Source organism: Chaetura pelagica, unplaced genomic scaffold (genome assembly GCF_000747805.2).
Source record: "Chaetura pelagica isolate M959 unplaced genomic scaffold, ChaPel_1.0 scaffold82, whole genome shotgun sequence".
NCBI classification, from domain to species: domain Eukaryota; kingdom Metazoa; phylum Chordata; class Aves; order Apodiformes; family Apodidae; genus Chaetura; species Chaetura pelagica.
Genome location: NW_009952990.1, coordinates 6,456,954 through 6,474,128, shown reverse-complemented (window position 1 = coordinate 6,474,128; position 17,175 = coordinate 6,456,954). Strand labels below are relative to the sequence as shown.

Sequence of the window (17,175 nt, the reverse complement as noted above, 5' to 3'; positions counted from 1 at the left end):
TTTTTTTACTGTAGGAGTGACAGAGCACTGGAACAGGCTGCCCAGGGAGGTTGTGGAGTCTCCTTCACTGGAGACATTCAAAACCCACCTGGATGAGTTCCTGTGTGATGTACTCTAGGTGACCCTGCTCTGGCAGGGGGGTTGGACTAGATGATCTTTCAAGATCCCTTCCAACCCCTAGGATTCTGTGATTCTATAGAGCTACCTTTGACAACTGGCTTCAACAAAAAATACATTTGCTGATGCATTGGTAATGAATCATTCAAACTGATATGTGGCATATGCATTTTCAAAGTGCTCAGCATTTTGAACAGCATTTTATGTATTCAAATCTTCTGATTTTGATTATTAAACTTTCAAAATGTCAATGAAAGACAGGTGAGTAGCTAGCTTTACTTGAATTCCATAGGAGTGGAAAGCAGAAAGAATAGCTGGCCAACTTCACTGTAGTAGTGCCCACTTAAAATGACATTGTTTTCAGCAGACTTTATTGAAGCACACAGAAAACTGAGACTTTATAGTAGTGGTAATTTCTACAACCCTGATGTAGACGATATCAAGAAAATACCCTCATGGAGCAGAGAAGCACATGGTTCAGCTCTTCCAAAAAACATTCAACTGCCTTCAACTCAAAACTATAGTTTTCATTCTTTAAATTTCTTTCTCTTTTACCTGGTATTCAGTGCATAAATGAGGAAAAAATCAGAAAATATCCAAACCTGAACTGTTTTGTATTTTTTAATGCACTTAAATTATTTACAGCCTATGTTTAGGAAGTTACAGACTTTTTGTAATGATGTGTAACCATATTTACAATGTGTAGCAATTTTCAAGTATTTGTACTTGCACTTTGGTAATCCACTGGATGTTTTATTATCTCCATGTCTGAGGTACACTTTGTTCAGGAAAAAAATAATTTAAAAACTTATCCTATACTAACCACCCTTGTCATACTTAACAAGGTTTGAACCCTGAACTTCAAATCTGCTGCTGAAACAGTAAAGCTATTGAACAGTTGCCAGGAATTTACTGGTTATTTTATGTTGACAGTCACAGGCTCCTGCCTAATCTTTCAAGGAATCTTGCTTAGTTCATTCAACTACTTCATGTAATTTGCATGATTCACAATTATAAAGCCATCATCTTTTGCAGGGGGAAAAAAAAAGGAAGTAATTCCAGGAAAGTGACTACTTTTCCTCCATTTGCAATCCAAAGGTGGCTTCTCCAAAGTTAACCTTGGGAGTGTACAGTTTGTGCTTATATCTGTCACTTGGGAAGAATAAGAACTCCTACTGGAAACCACATATGCAGTGAAGTCTCCTGCTTTGGCAATCAGGCAAAATCATCGTTCAGAAGCTGGAGAAGGGTTTCCACAAGTACGAGTACAACTCGCTTGCTGTTTCAAAAGCCCCCAGGACTGAAGTTTGTGCTTTATTGTGGTACTGATGGAAAACATGTTTTGTTTGTTTGCTTTCTTATCCATTCCAGGAGCTTTCATGATCCCTTTCCTGATTTTGCTAATCCTGGAGGGGATCCCTCTGCTTCATCTTGAGTTTGCCATTGGTCAAAGGCTGAGAAAAGGCAGTGTGGGTGTCTGGGGCTCCATCCATCCTACTTTGAAAGGGGTTGGTAAGTCTGAAGGGGATACAAAAAGCCACCTGAGAAAGCACAAGTCTCTGAACTGATAACCTTAAGATCAAAGCTTCAGGATTTTATTCCGGTGTGCCAGAGGAGACTCCAGGATCTATTCCTTTTCTCTTCTTACTAATGCTCCACTGATAATTCACACTAATCATGATGGGACACTATGACAATTTTGTGTCAGTGTTCCCAGATATGTGGGTGCAGTGAAAGCCTTTCTCCAATTTTAGACCAATTTGAGGCTCCAGAGATTATTTTTTTATTTTTTTTATTTTTTTTTTTGTACTGGCTGGTTTTACCATTAGGATGAACAATTAAGTGTGCCCAAAAAATTGTTCTGCAACTGCTCTGTGGATAAATAATAGTTTTTTTCATAATAGCTCTGTCTTTAAGCTGGAGTACCAGACTTCAGCTCCTTGTAGTGTTACTTTCTTATATTGGAGAGAGGTACCACGCTAAAAGCCACAGACACTGTATCTTGCAAAAAATACTTCTTCCCATCTGTATTAGACTTATTAGAGTCTAAGAGTCTGTATTAGAGTATTCAAACACTCCATCCAACAATGTAGTAAAAGCAGCATGATGCACACAGCATTACAAACTCTACAGATACCTCATTACACAGGGAACACAGGAGATGCCATCTGAACATCAGGGAACACTGGAAGAGTGACCAAGCACTGGCACAGATTGCCAAGGGAGGTTGTGTAGTCTCCATCCTTAGACGTATTCAAAATGTGCCAGGACATGGTCCTGTACAACCAGCTGTGGCACAGGCGGCACTGCTTGAGCAGGGGGTTGGACAAGATGATCTCCAGAGGTGCCTTCTCACCCCAGCTGTTCTGTGATTCTGCCATTCCCACACACTTGAAAGGAAAGAAATGCCACCAGTTAGGACTGTTGTTGGCATCCACTGCATCTGTAAATCAGTTACAGAAGATATTTGTTCATTGCATCTGGAATTTTTCAAACTTTTTCAGAACCTAAGACACCTCAGGAGCTAATCATTATCATTTACTGACTGCCAGAAAAGTCACTAGAGTTTGCTTACTTGGGGAAAGTAGAAGAGGAGATACAGCTTGAATCTTACACCTTTTCACAGGCTGGACATCTTGGCAGCTGCCTGTCCAATACAACGAAGATCAGCCAAACACATCTGCTGACCTCTGCAGTGACATTGTGGAAGGGGAAGGCAACCTGGGTCTTATTTAGGCAAAATCCCAACTCAGCTGAGTTTTCTTGTACCCAGCATCCCAAACTCCCTAGATATCAAGAGGGAACACTGTGAATAGGATTATGTATTGTCTGTAGGGAGTTAGTTGACCCATAATGTTGGCCTCTAAGTAGGTTTCACCTCCAGTCTCAGGGTAGTTTTAATTTTAGTCCTACTATGTAGGATTCACAATTTCACAGTGATTAAACCTTCATCCAAAATAAACTGAGGAGAGGGAACAGGCTATAAATGATGCAATTAGGGTGGGGAGGAGAGCAGAGTAAGGTTGAGACTCATACCATATGTTTTTATGTGTCTTGAAGACAAGAAAATTGACATTTATATTATGTGCTGATGTGGTTTTTTTTAATATTTTTTTTTAGGAATAGCAGCAATGTTCGTGTCCTTCCTGGTGGGTTTATATTACAACACTATTATTGCCTGGGTAATGTGGTATTTCTTCAACTCCTTCCAAGAGCCCCTGCCTTGGAGTAGTTGTCCTCTCAATGACAACAGAACAGGTAAGTTTTGCAAAGTATTATACTTGGTTGTGCAACACAGATTTCCATTTTTAGCAATCAGCCTAACTGAGCCTCTTTCTGCAAAACACCAGCCAGGCATGGCAACTCTGTCAGGAACATTGTGCTAATTTAATACTTGTATTTTATGAAAAATCAAATAATGCAAAATGTGATCAATGCTTAATCTTTGAGACAAACTTTGGCTTTTAAAATGAAACTCCAGGACTGATTTTGACAGATGTGTTCACATACAGAATATTCACCACATGCAAATCTACCATAAATGTTAACACTTTCAAGATTTAGAGAATGTGTTTTATCCACCTCTCAACCAACAACCTGCATAAGCATATTGAATGGGAGGGGGAAAAAAAAAAAAGCAAAATCTATGTGAAACACCTGTCTCTTTCAATATAACAACAGCCTATAGCCCCTTGGAAAGTGCTGGGTGACAGCAGCTTTGTTTTCCTTAGTCAACCCTGCACAAAACAGTATGAAGGAGGTTTTTCTGGTGGGTCAGTGAACTGCTCTTCAGAGAGCTTTGCTCCTCTCCTCCCAGAATAAGTATTAAAAGCCTCATATAAGGGCAGGCCAGGGCAGAATACTGCACAGGTCTCCGCATTGCAGGGAGCTGAGAATCCCAGCTGAGCTGACAAGACCTTGAACGATGCCCCACAAAACAGAAGGACAAGGTGTGGGAAGGGAAGAGCTTCCCAGCCTCAGGGAGCCATGGGCAGGTGTCCACACTCTGCCAGGCAAGAAAGAGCAGGATGCATGTGGAAAGCCCCATGTTGTTCAGGCTTTTTTGAAGGTGAGGTAGGAAGTGTACAAGCATTGAAAAACATCTGCCTAGCTACTTTTCTTCTTCTAAATAAAAAATGTTCTGTGCAATATACGTATGTTTATGCTCAGAATTCCTCTCAGCACTTTCTTTGGCACAAGAGGCTTCTAACCTCACATTTCATTAGGAAAAAAGAAAAAAATGTATAAAGATAGAAGAGTCTTTGAGTGGGCTTTAATGATTGTGTCCACATGGTTGAGTTAATAGAAATAGCAATAAAATATATATTAAAACCCCTGTTAAACAATTCTCTTTTAAATCTCTAATTTTTCCATGAAACCAGCCTCTAAGAATTTGAAATTTGCCAGCAACAAATTTGTTGTCATTAGGTGGTATAATTTAGAACATTGTCATTTGTTATTTAACTTCCTTTTTTTTTTCAAGTAAACAGAAGACATACAGAATGACAACGGTTTTGTGTTTACAGATTACGTAGAAGAGTGTGCCAAGAGCACTCCTGTAGATTATTTCTGGTACAGAGAAACATTAAACATCTCCACTTCCATTGATGATTCGGGCAGTATCCAGTGGTGGCTTTTGTTATGTTTAACATGCGCATGGGGTGTACTCTATGTGTGCATAATCAGAGGCATCGAAACAACAGGAAAGGTACTGTATTTTGGGTTTTTATGAGATGATTCTCATGCTGGTTTGTTTCCTTATTAAATAATAATATTAATAATAATAGCAGTAGTAGTAGTAGAAATAATTAATAATACTGTAGAAACTGTCTGCCTCTTGCATAGAACAATATCTAAAGCTTCATGTCTCACCATGGGGGCTGCTTTTTGAAGGAGTAAGCTGACTGAAATGGAATCTGATTGGATTTGATTTGGCTTGATTTATGTGGAGATTTTTGTGAGCAATTCTCCTTCTTTCTCCTTATAGGTAGTAGTAAAACATTCTTTAGGTACTACCACCTTAACATTCATATTTATCTTTAATGGAGGATTGAGGGAATCTGCTTTTTTGCTATAGCCATTCTCTTGAAAACATACATGTACAGATTTGTTTGGGTTTATGCTAGTCCTTAGTATTATTGCTCTAAAAGAGTGACCGATGTTTTGCTAGCCAGCAAAGACCTAAAAGCCCATCCTTGCTTCAGCAGCATCCACCTGATCTCTGGATTATTTTTACACTGCTTTTGAATTATCTGAGTTTGATTTCAGCAGTGACAATTTGTCTTCAATGGAACACTATAGCTGTTACAATATTTATTATAAAATGTACTGCACGCGTGGTTTCACTTGAACGTAGTTTTCTGTAGTATGTTAACTGTGACTTGCTTGAAACTTAACAATATTTTTAGTCACGGTACCTTGTGTATTCTTCTTCTCTTCCCTGCAATGCCATTTTTATACAAGTGCCTTATTTAAGACTTTTATTTACATGCTTCTTGTCTAGGCTGTGTATGTAACATCAACTCTTCCATATGTCGTGCTCACCATTTTTCTAATCCGTGGCCTGACGCTGAAAGGATCAACTAATGGAATTGTGTATCTCTTCACTCCTAATGTAAGTCACTGCAAGTTTTGTCCCTTAGTTTCTAACTATCCCTTGGACACCTTTCAAATCTTGATCCTGTTAGGGGAACCATTTGCATTGGATGTAAAATAAACACCTCTCTCCATGTCACAATTTGTTATTAAAAAAAATGGGAAAACCAGCGTGGAGCAATGCAAGGGGCTTGGTGTAAGGGCAGCTTGCATTCTTTTCCTAGGATGCCCTGTACTCTAATTAAGGACATGTCTAACTTTAAACCACAAGTTGTGCAGCTGGGAGTAGAACCCAGCTAATCAGTATGGATCTATGGACAAAAGACCTAAGAGACTAGTTTAATTATACAACAACTTAAAATAAATAAATAAATAGACTTTCATTTTCCATGAGATGACCCTTGAATGGTTACTATGAATGTTAAATGATAAGCACCTTTTCTGGAAACAGGCATGACCACTGCCAGCTGAGGAAAATAATTTGTTTACCTATTTTTAAATTACTTGTAGAAAACCTACAGATAGGTTTTATTTGGGAAAAAAAAATAAAATTAAGTTTGACAAAAGTATTGACCTATTTGCTAACATTCTTCAAATAAGATGAGTTCTGCATGGTTAATGTTCTTGATGTAATCATTGTTCTAAATCTCTCATATTCAGTCTAAATAGCAATGTTGCCTATGCTTAAAGCTGTATGTCTGATTCCTCAGGTTGAAGAGCTGGCTAACCCAGTGACGTGGCTGGATGCAGGTGCCCAGGTCTTTTATTCTTTCTCCCTGGCCTTTGGAGGCCTCATTTCTTTCTCCAGTTACAACTCTGTTCAGTAAGTAGCCAGGCAAAAGCCAAATTTTATACGAATAGTTCATTCTTTCAAAGGAAATGTGTCCACTTCTGCCTTGTAGTAACACAGTAATTACTTGGGACCAGGACACCATCCCCCCAGCGCTGTCAGGGACTTCTCTGCTCCTAGGTCTCCCAGGACTCAGTGCTATCTGAATTTCTGCAGACAGATATGTTGACACCAGCTAGAAAGGTGTCCACCACCAGCTGAGGCCCAGTAGCTTCCTTTGTGAGAGTGCTCGATGCACTTTGTCTCCACACTGTCAGAGCTGGGTGATGGTACAAAGCAATTTACAGACCACACTTCAAATCTTTACCTTAGACAAGATATATCTAGGAGTTCTGAAATTCAGATTCAGTTCCTTCCTTTATATCTGCAATGGGGCCAGGGAAGAGATGTGGTGTGAACTCCAATCACCCGGGGAATGACCCAGTCAGCAAATTATAATGTGGTGCTATATTCTATACTCACCCTCACAAAACATTGGAGCAACCACCAGTGCTTCTTGGTGCCTGTTGTCCCTTCAGCACTGTCCTCTCGAAAGACAAGCTGTGTGGCATTCTCTGAGCCTAATATTATGGATAAATGTATCTGAATTAAGTTTTGGGTATCTGGCTCAGTCATGCATTGAGAAATCTGTGTTTTGGTTTTGGATCAGGTTTGACCACTCAATGCCAGCATTTCAGTCACTAATATAATTATTCCCTGCTGCCACTCTTGATTTCAAATATTTTTCAAAAGTTCATCTGGAACTTTTGCTGCTTGTGAGTCTCAGTGTGAGGTGACAAGCCTTTGCTTCATGTTCAAGTCAACATCCCCACAAACATGAGAAGCAGGGCTGAAAGTGTTTTGCATCCTTCCAAAAGACCCAAAGGAAACGAGCAGTGTCCTCCTGCTTTTCCAATACACAGGGCTGTGGCACCAGACCATGTTCCTTCAATTCTCAGTCATTCATGACTTAAGGAGGATGCAGCAGAAAGTCATGAAATTCTCATAGAGATAGATGAAAACCCCCAGAATATTCCATAGCATGACACTGTGGTGGAGGGCCACCTGCAGTCCACTGCCAGGTTGAACCAGATTTGAGTGACTCTGCTCCCAGATATTTTGGGAGTATAAACACCTCAGAAAATACCCTGATGCCATCAGGGATTCACTCATTCTTAACCAGGAGGAGCTTGAGTACCTTACTTTCTCGGAAATAAATAAGTAGTTCTACAAAGCTGGTCATTGAGAATCTCACACTAATGTGAAAACACTGACATGAGAGAGCAGCAAGGAATTTCCATTCAGTGCCCTCCACCCACTCAAGATATAACTGCAATGCCATAAATGAGGGAAAGTCACAGTGTCACAGGTCTTGGCTGCACAGGCTTGTGATTCCTTTCCTCTGAAAGGTGATCAGAAAATGAAATATGACATCAAATTAATTTCAATAGCCCTCCCTTGCCAAAGAGAAATACATATTTAGAGCTTTACAGCCTTCTCATAAAACCATTGACTAATTTAATACTGATTCTTTATCTTCCCTGTCAGATGAAAGTCTCCTCCTGGCTCTGCCATTTTTTTCATCTTAGATCATATGCATTGGCAAGACATGCCCAAAGCAGAGAGGTCTCTGCCAAGCAGTTTAACTTTCACTGGGGAATGTCATGTCTGACCTTATCAGCATAAAGTCCCATCATATTTACAAAACTTGAGGACATTTTGAACCATCTGGTCTCCAACAATCAAACAAAACTGTTCCCAGGTGCTCTTGGCTACTACAGCATCACCATACTGAGCTGCTATGGAAACTTTGAGCCACTTTTCCCTTTTAACTGTCCAAATCCAAATGTTTCACCTTGCAGCAGAAGACCCAGCAGCCATTATACAGCATACAGCAATGTGTGTCTGCACACATGCATGCCTGGCATGAAAAGGAGGAAACATGCATTTTGTTCCTCATGTTGTATTTTCCATGAGCTAGATATGGAAAAAAAACAGGCAACTGTTCCTATGAATAGGATAATGTGAGGAGGGGGCTGGGGGTAGGGGGGAAGAACAGCTTTTAAATTGTTTAAGGCAAAAAGTTTTAATATACTCAATCTATCTTTAACAGCTGTACTTATACATTCTTATATACCATACTGCTATACAAATGCATCTGTAGACCACTTTTTTGTTAGTTTTGCTAGGCAGTTTTTGGTATTTATTTTGGGCATGAGTTTAAAATCCATTATTATTTTTCTCTTTAAATTGCAGCAATAACTGTGAGAAAGATGCCCTGATCATCTCTGTCATCAATGGTTTCACATCCATTTATGCAGCAACCGTCATATACTCCATCATTGGATTCAGAGCCACAGAAAGATATGATGATTGCTTTGACAAGTAAGTTATCGAAAAAAAAAAATCCAACAGAATATGTAAGTCTTTGGGGCTGAGGTAGCTCCATTAGCCTGACAATTATGGTTTTGTAATTTCTGAACAATTGTACCTCCTGACCCACATGGTATCAGACCACTCATTTCTTAAAAAAATTTAAATCATGTGGTATCAAGCCTGTCAAGAGAGATAATTATCTGAGCCATCCTACTTCCTAGATAGACGTTGTGTAAGCCACCACATCTTATATTATTCCTTGATGTTTCCAAAAAGTAAGAAGTGAGGAAGAGGTTATTCCATATCTTAATTTTTTTTAAACAGTTATTTCAAATACAACTGCAGTTTATGTAACAATTTCTATTTATATAAAAGTAGCTTCAGTTTGTGATACACTAAAACATTCTAGAATACCTGTAGTTTTAGAGGTAAATGTGAAAAGTTAATAATTTGCAACGAGTATGAAATGCCATGTTCTGAAGAAATGTATTTATTTAGCCAGACAGTTTCAATGAAAGTTTCAATAAACTAGCTCTGTGAAAAATTGGGTTTTGCATCACATACTTTAAAAAGAAAAGGGTATTAGGCTGCTGTTGCTTCTGTGTCTAATAAAAATTAAAATATCATGTAAAATCCTCAAAGGTCTCCTAATGTTCTTTCCCAAACTACGTAGTTCTGCCTTTGGAGACCACTTGCAATGAGGCACTGAAAGCACTGCCCATTTTAACAGAGCTCTCCATGACCAGGCAGTTCTGACAGTCCTGCTGAGTCCTGGCCACAGCTGAACCACACTGTAGGCACATCAGGTATGCTAGTGACTCTGCATACCACATTGGGAAATCATTCCATTTAATTCATTAGATTCTTCCCACTTGAATTCATTACATGAAGCTCTATCAACCACTGGAAAGTTGTCTAGAAACTTCTGAAAAAATAAAAAAAATTTTAAAAAAATCAGAATTCACAATAAATGGTGCCTGCTGAGCTGACATATGGCATAAATGTAACATACCCTGGTCCATGTGTCAGCTCTGCATTTAGGTTGGCTGCTGGAGAGTTTCAGTGCTTTGGTCTCATCACAGATACCTGATTTTACCAGAGCAGTTCAGACTCCCTCCTAACCAGGGCTGCCAGATCCTGCATATTCCAGCCATATTCCTCCATATTCAGATGTAAAAGTGTGTGATACACAACTGCAGACTCCTTCCACATTCCCTGAGGCTGCCCAAACTGGGAACTGGTGCCCAGTCTGCTACGCAAAGATGGGGACCTAACTTCTGCACAAGTCCCTAGCATGCCTGAGCCATTCAGCTGTCCTCTAAGCCGTGGAAGGCAGTGTTGAACTCATCTTGGAAGAAGAAAGAAAGAAAAATTGGACTTGCACAAAACCAGACATGCACTGCTGGACTTCCCAATTTCAAAATCAGATCTTAAGCAACAGAAACGTCACTTTGTTTATATCTTAATAGAAGACATAATGTTCTTAATAACCTGCTTGATGGTTAAAATGAATCCTGAGGATGCTCACAAATAAATAATTTCAAATTCTTTATATTTCACTTTTTCAGAAATATCCTTACTCTGATGAATGCATTTGATTTGCCAGAAGGTAATGTAACCCAAGATAACTTTGAACAAATTCAGAAGCTATGTAACAGAACTGATCCTGTGACTTTTGCAAGCCTGAAGTTTGAAACCTGCGATCTGGAAAATTTCCTGAATGATGTAAGTTTGACACTTTGACTCATACTGATACTTTAAATATGGTAGGACTGCACAGCATTTTTTTTAATTGCCTAATCCTTTTTTTCTTATGAGGTTGTTGGGTTGTTTGTGTTTTTTAATATATTTTTTTATTATTATTTTTTTCCCCTGATTTAGTGCAATTGGCTTGAAATGCCCTGGGGCTGAAGAGCTACTTTTGGTTTTACTCCATTTTGCTTTTTAAGAGAGAAACTAATTCCTCTGAAAAGTACTGGCAGTCTGTCAGACTGGTAGCTAAACACAAAGGTGTTCTGCACTGGCCTCAGGTAGCTGCTAAGATAGCAGCAGTTATTTCTCAGGAACTAGCTGGTTGTAGCCATAGTGGGAGAAGATGACTAGGGAAGAGACTCCCAGAGTGAGGCAGCAATTGGAGTAAGCCCCATCCTGTTCAGTATGAGTATGTCACAACATGGAAAGAATGGGCCTTGACATCAAGGAGAAAAAAGTTACAAGAATACTTAAATGTGTGCACTTTTTGGGGGGTTACACAGTAGTGAATTACAGATGGAAAAAAATGCTCATACAATCCCATTAACTAAGTTTGTACTGTAATCACAGTGAATATATGGCTGCATTAGGATGTCTTTGTGGAAATATAGCATAATTATTGTGGTATGGTGTAGCATACACCAATCCTACGGAATACCAATGTAAATTTAAGTGCTGAGTGATGTTAATGAGTCTAATTTTGGAGCTTAAATCTTCCACAGGGAGTTGAAGGAACTGGCCTAGCCTTTATTGTTTTCACTGAAGCTATCACCAAAATGCCTGTGTCACCTTTGTGGTCCATCCTCTTCTTCATCATGCTCTTCTGCTTGGGTTTGTCATCTATGTTTGGAAATATGGAAGGTGTGCTTGTGCCTTTACAAGATCTTAAAATTATACCTCCCAGAGTGCCTAAGGAACTTGTTACTGGTAAGTGCTTTTTTAGAGACAAGTGACCTCCCACCACCACAGGGAATAGTTTATATGCTGAAAAAAATCAATCCACCACCCACCTGCTGTTTGATCTGGCCCAATCCTAAGACTCTTAGGTAATCTACTGAAGGTTTTCTCACATCCCCAAATGGGGCAGCTCCAGTGAGGTTCCTTCTGAGCCTGCAGAGAGCAGCTCACCCTGGGGTTTGTCCATCAGCCTGCTCAGGGTGGTTATTCTCTCACTCAATGGGAAGTTGGAGGACCCGAGTCCTTCACCCGGGCAGGATTTCTATCCCAATACAAAATTGTCGTACTTATTAGGAGTAAGAGGACCTGTTTTCTCTCTTCAGTCTTCGCCCATTTTGTTTGTGGCATCTCCCACCTGTGCCATGTTAGAATAGTTTTGCCACTTTACCTGCATATAAGCAGCCTTTCCCTGAATATGGTTACCTTTAGGCTGCGACTTAATTAAAAGTTACTTACAAAGGTTTTTAGCTACTGGGAAAATGTCTTATTTTTGTTCTTTTGTTTTCCTTGCCTAAATTTCCTGTTTCTTGTTTTTCTTGTTGATTTCTGTTTGTTTGTTTTTTCACAGGTCTGATTTGTGTGGTCTGTTACTTGCTTGCTTTTATTTTTGTGCTGAGGTCTGGTAATTATTGGCTGGCACTATTTGACAGTTTTGCTGGCTCTATTCCCTTGCTAATAATTGCATTTTGTGAGATGTTTTCAGTCGTCTACATTTACGGAATAGACAGGTAAGAAACGCAAGTTAAACTCCACTAGAAACTAGTCCATAAATTGATTAGTCATATGGCTGCAGTCTTGATACACTTCAATGCATAACATTTCTGTTATAGAAATCACTGAAATTACTCAAAATTACTTTAGGTTTGCTTATTGATTCTAAAGAAGTTCTCAACAAAAAGAAATGTTGCTTTGTCTAGAGTGTGGTGAGGATTCTTGTACATGAAAGCTTTCCACTTTTCTATTAATACATAATAAATAGATAATGCCCTAAGATATTCCAGAACAATATTAAGCATTAGCAAGTGCCCTAGTGTATAATTGTATTAATGCAAACAATTTATTTTTAAAGTAGGCGTCAGAAAGTACATACTTGCAACAGTTACAAAATGCCACTATAGCAGCACTTTAAATATGGTGGCATTTGCAACAAATCCTCTTCAGGATAATGGCATCAAGCATTTAATTAGCAGAGGCAAAGTACAAGAACATTGACGCTGAGCTGAAAGTTTAGAACAGGGTATATCCCAGGCCTGTTTTAAGTGAATGCTGAATGAAATTGTCCAAAGCAGGGATCTCCATGCAGGCTGCAGATACTGTTTTACAACAGGATGCAAATCCAAGGCAACTGAGATAACGTTTATCAGTTTTAGCAGTGAGTAATTATCCTATCAGCTTCCTAGAGATGTAATAAATTAAACCTCATCATCTTTCTGTTTATAATTGATACATAATAAATATGAAAAAAGCAAGGAACTTCAATTCCTCACAGGTTTTCTTGAACCTGTGCCAGACCCTCCAGCTGTGCTGTTCCTGGTCAATGGAGTGAATGTCCTTGTAGTTCATCTTCCCATGCTTAGAGTTTTATGTTACCCAAGAAGGTGTGAATCAACTTAGGTGAATTAGACAAGCAGAGGGAGTATCCTGGCAAAAGGTCAGAAAAGTCTGTGTCAAATACTTTTCCTTTCCTTTAAGAACTCAGAGCACTTTGCAAACTGAAACCTATTGCCAGGACATAAACATGGGCTGAGGCCGTATAGAGGTGGAGATGGATTTAGAAAAGAGCTTCACACCAGATGTTCATGTTCTTTGGCCAACACATAGTGCTGTAGCCCTCTTTGAGTACAGAGCTTATCAGGGCTACCTAAAGGTGGTATTTGCTGTTCCAAATGAGTTTCCATGACTTTTTTCTAAGAAAAGATCATTTGTAAAAAGATGTCTCTCGTACTTGAAGGAGAACCTGTGTGTTATTCTTGACACTTTCACATGAAGTGCACCTGGACATGCTCTGTAGTCAGGACATGGGGCTCCATATAATTTAAAAAAATTATACCTAGATCTTAGAAGTTTGGGATGAAAAGATAAAGTACATTTGTGTAGTAACTGAGACTTAGTTCAACACTCTTTGTGCTGTTCATAGGTGTAGACCCAACTGAATATTCCTCTTAGACTTAGCCCTATATGGCAGAGAGAAAAGCCAGGTGAGATGACCAACAATAGAAGGCCCAGGCTTACATAGTATTTTTTTGTTTTCTGAGAAGTGTGTGCACATGGTGCTGCATTGTATGAAGAGGTCATAAATTGGTTCACAACTGCTGCAGATAGTATCACTCTGAATGCAGGGACTGTTTATTTTGTGGAGACTTTTTTGTCCCATTTTCCTCTGTGTGCTCAATCAATAACCTGAATAACATTTTTAGGTGTCTTGAATAATACACAAACTAAAATACTGTTTCAGTAATCAACCTGAGAAAACTGGTAGAAATGCAAATTAAGTAAACATAATGTATAGAATCTATTTTTTAAAATTATTCCAACTGTCTTTTGCTCTTTTTTAATACTGTGTCATTCCTTTTAATTTATGCAGCTCTGAGATGTTTACCAAAACATCCTAAAAAAGTACTGCAGGATGTTACAGGGAAAGTCCATCTACATTGACTCTTTTGTACCAAAATTATTTCACATATGCTTCACAGACTTCTTGAAGAAAGTACACTGCCAAGACTATTTTTCTTGACTGACTTTTTGGAACAATGAGTTAAAACTTCTAACATGGTTACAGCAACATTTGCCTTAATTTGAACTATTTAGGTCTAACTCCTGATGTTATTGTTCCTAGTTTCACATAGACATTAGCAAAGTCCTGGAAAGCTCAGCTATGTTTAGTTTGCACTTTCCTGTTTATGAGCAGACACCCTTTGATCCTGACTGGTTTTTGCTGTCCTGAACTTCCTGTTTTTGTTTCTAGGTTTAACAGGGATATTGAGTTCATGATTGGACACAAGCCCAATATTTTCTGGCAAATTACCTGGAGATTTATCAGTCCTCTCATTATGTTAGTTATCTTCTTCTTCTATTTTGTGGTGACAGTCAACAAAGAACTGCTCTACAGCATCTGGGACCCTAACTATGTAAGTATATAAAACCAATTTTTTAAAAATTTTTTTTTGGTAATTATTTTATAAATTCTTCTTCAGTGTTGGAGACATGGGCTGTAATATCCATCTCCCATAGGAAACAGTTTTCTGGTAAAAAAACTTGCCACAAGACATATAGTAATAATAAAAAGTAACACTTAAAAAAAAAAAAGTCCTAAATTCAGCTGTGATGCCTGCAACAGGTATATAGTGACACCTGAGTAGCTTTTCCAAAATGGAGAAAACCAAAACTTTAGTCCAATTGTTGGGTAAGACTGAAACAGATGTCAGTTCCCCAGTAGAGATTATAGAAGAGCTGGAGATGTCACAACCATCTCATATCAACAAAGGACCAAATCCATGAAACCATTTTGATAATGCCCTTGTTTCTGTGTGCACTTAAAATCAGAGCACTGCAGTAGTGCTGGCTACTCATCATTGACAGAAGAAATTAATATTAACTAAATATTAATATTCTTATTTCTTCTTTCCTCTTCCAAACGTATTGGTATAATTTACATTGTAGCAATAAGGTACCTACTTTTCTCTACCTTCCCTTGCAGAATAAAAAGCTGTATGTGCTACAGAGAAGACCATATTAGTAAAAATATGGGTCCCATCATTTTCTCCATCACCCCTTCTCTTCTTTGCCTGTCCAGCTTTGATTTTTTTGTTCTCTGGCCTTGTAACAGCTGATGTACTTAAAACAGAAACAGTCAAGTCACACACTTGAGTTGTAAAGATTAATTTTTATTTGTGTGAGGCAGAGACAGGAGGAAAGAAAGGAAGAAGAGGAAACAGGGCTTCTTTCTGCTCTCCTCCTTGGCGACTTCACTTCCTTCTTAATAATGTTTCAGCCCTCCCACACTCTTTGATTTCAGCCTTCCCATCCGAAGGCCATTTATCCACCAAACTCTGGTGGCCTGTGAGCTCCCCAAGCACCACACTCATTTTTGCCTGGGAGATGTGCTAGGAACGGTCCCTCCAGTCTCCCTTCCTGGCTCTTGCTTCTTCCATACCATCCTCACTCCATCAGTCCTAAGTAAAAATAACTCCAAAACAGCTGAGACTTGGAAACTGCTAGAAACTGCTTTAGAATTGGCAAATTATTGTGCTATTGTGGCTAGCTACTGCTCTGATTACATTTTTGTTCTGTTAAATTATTGAACATGTGAGTGTTTCCAGGTATTTGCTCCACGCAACTTCCACCAACTTGATGGTTTGCTCTTTCAGGAGGATTTCCCCAGAACACAGAAGGAAAAATATCCTAGCTGGGTGTATGCTGTTGTTGTAATCCTCGCTGGAGTGCCTAGTTTGGCCATCCCTGTCTTTGCTATCTACAAAGCCATCAGAAATTGCTGTCAGAAAAAAAATGATCGTACAGGCCTTATAATCTCATCATCTGAGACTTCTGTTAATGGAAACTTGAATTATTCAACATAAAATAATTTTTAAATGTGGAAGAATGCTTTGCCAGTGAGAAAAGTGATTTTATTTTTTTGGTTGTTGTTTTTTTTTTTAAGAATCCAGAGTTAATTTTCTTTTCATAAAAGGGTAACTGTGTGTTGCTTCCAAGTAAACATTTGTTTACTTATTATTGAAATGTGCTGTGAAGAGTTAATGGCTTGGGTTCTGGAAGCAAAACAGATACATTTGCAAATGATTGAGGCACTTGGCCAAATCATTTGTCCTCTTTTGGTTTTGAAGCCAGCTTGTTTGAAACTGGCTTGCAGCTCTCTGTTTGGGGCTGCACTGAACTTGACATGCCACAAGTGACCCTTCCATGTGCAATCGTTCTGGTTGGGTGGCCAATGAGAAGGGTAATTTTATACTGAATTCTCTTGCACAATAAATTGTTCTTACTTTACCTGCCATTGTGTTGCACAAAGCCACCAATATTATTTGTCTCATGCAGAAGTTTAACATATTTAATAAAAACATTTGTAAATATGAGAATGACGACTTGGTTAATTTATAATTCTGGATATTTTTTTTAAATTGCCTAGTACTTCCAAGTTCCCAGCAGATAATGCTGCTTTTGCTGGTGACAAGAGGTAAACTTGCAGTGGGGCAGCAGCAGTTCTGCAAATGGCAAGTTCTGGCTTCTTGGGCGCCTGTGAGCAAGGGGTGCACCCCTTGCCTGGGACGTCTATGCTGGTGAGGGATCCAAGGGACCCAAGTGGTGCAAAGCCTCTTGCCTTCATCTCTTAGAGTCAAGTCTTACCTCTAGATCACGTAAACACACACACACACATGCACACACACACACACCCCTCCCTAACAACAGTTTTCAGCTTCTAACTCCATGTGACCCAGAGGAGCTCAGTCCAGGAGCCCCATTCCTTAAAAACTAGAGAGAGAAAGAGGCACCATTATAGAATCATAGAGCTATTTTGGTTGGAAAAGACCTTTAAG

General features: G+C 39.0%; 1 protein-coding gene across 1 annotated transcript in view; it reads left to right on the top strand.

Moving 5' to 3' along the window:
* Window positions 1–16,229, top strand: part of SLC6A19 (solute carrier family 6 (neutral amino acid transporter), member 19) — a 26,903-nt gene extending 10,674 nt beyond the window's left edge. The window contains exons 2-12 of the mRNA XM_009996496.1: window positions 1,489–1,629; window positions 3,238–3,375; window positions 4,644–4,825; window positions 5,621–5,731; window positions 6,423–6,535; window positions 8,798–8,926; window positions 10,486–10,642; window positions 11,392–11,596; window positions 12,195–12,354; window positions 14,592–14,754; window positions 15,994–16,229. Coding sequence (XP_009994798.1) covers window positions 1,489–1,629; window positions 3,238–3,375; window positions 4,644–4,825; window positions 5,621–5,731; window positions 6,423–6,535; window positions 8,798–8,926; window positions 10,486–10,642; window positions 11,392–11,596; window positions 12,195–12,354; window positions 14,592–14,754; window positions 15,994–16,203 — 1,709 coding nt within the window. The 3' untranslated portion in view covers window positions 16,204–16,229. The remainder of the gene's footprint in view (window positions 1–1,488; window positions 1,630–3,237; window positions 3,376–4,643; window positions 4,826–5,620; window positions 5,732–6,422; window positions 6,536–8,797; window positions 8,927–10,485; window positions 10,643–11,391; window positions 11,597–12,194; window positions 12,355–14,591; window positions 14,755–15,993) is intronic.
* Window positions 16,230–17,175: the final 946 nt, after the last annotated feature.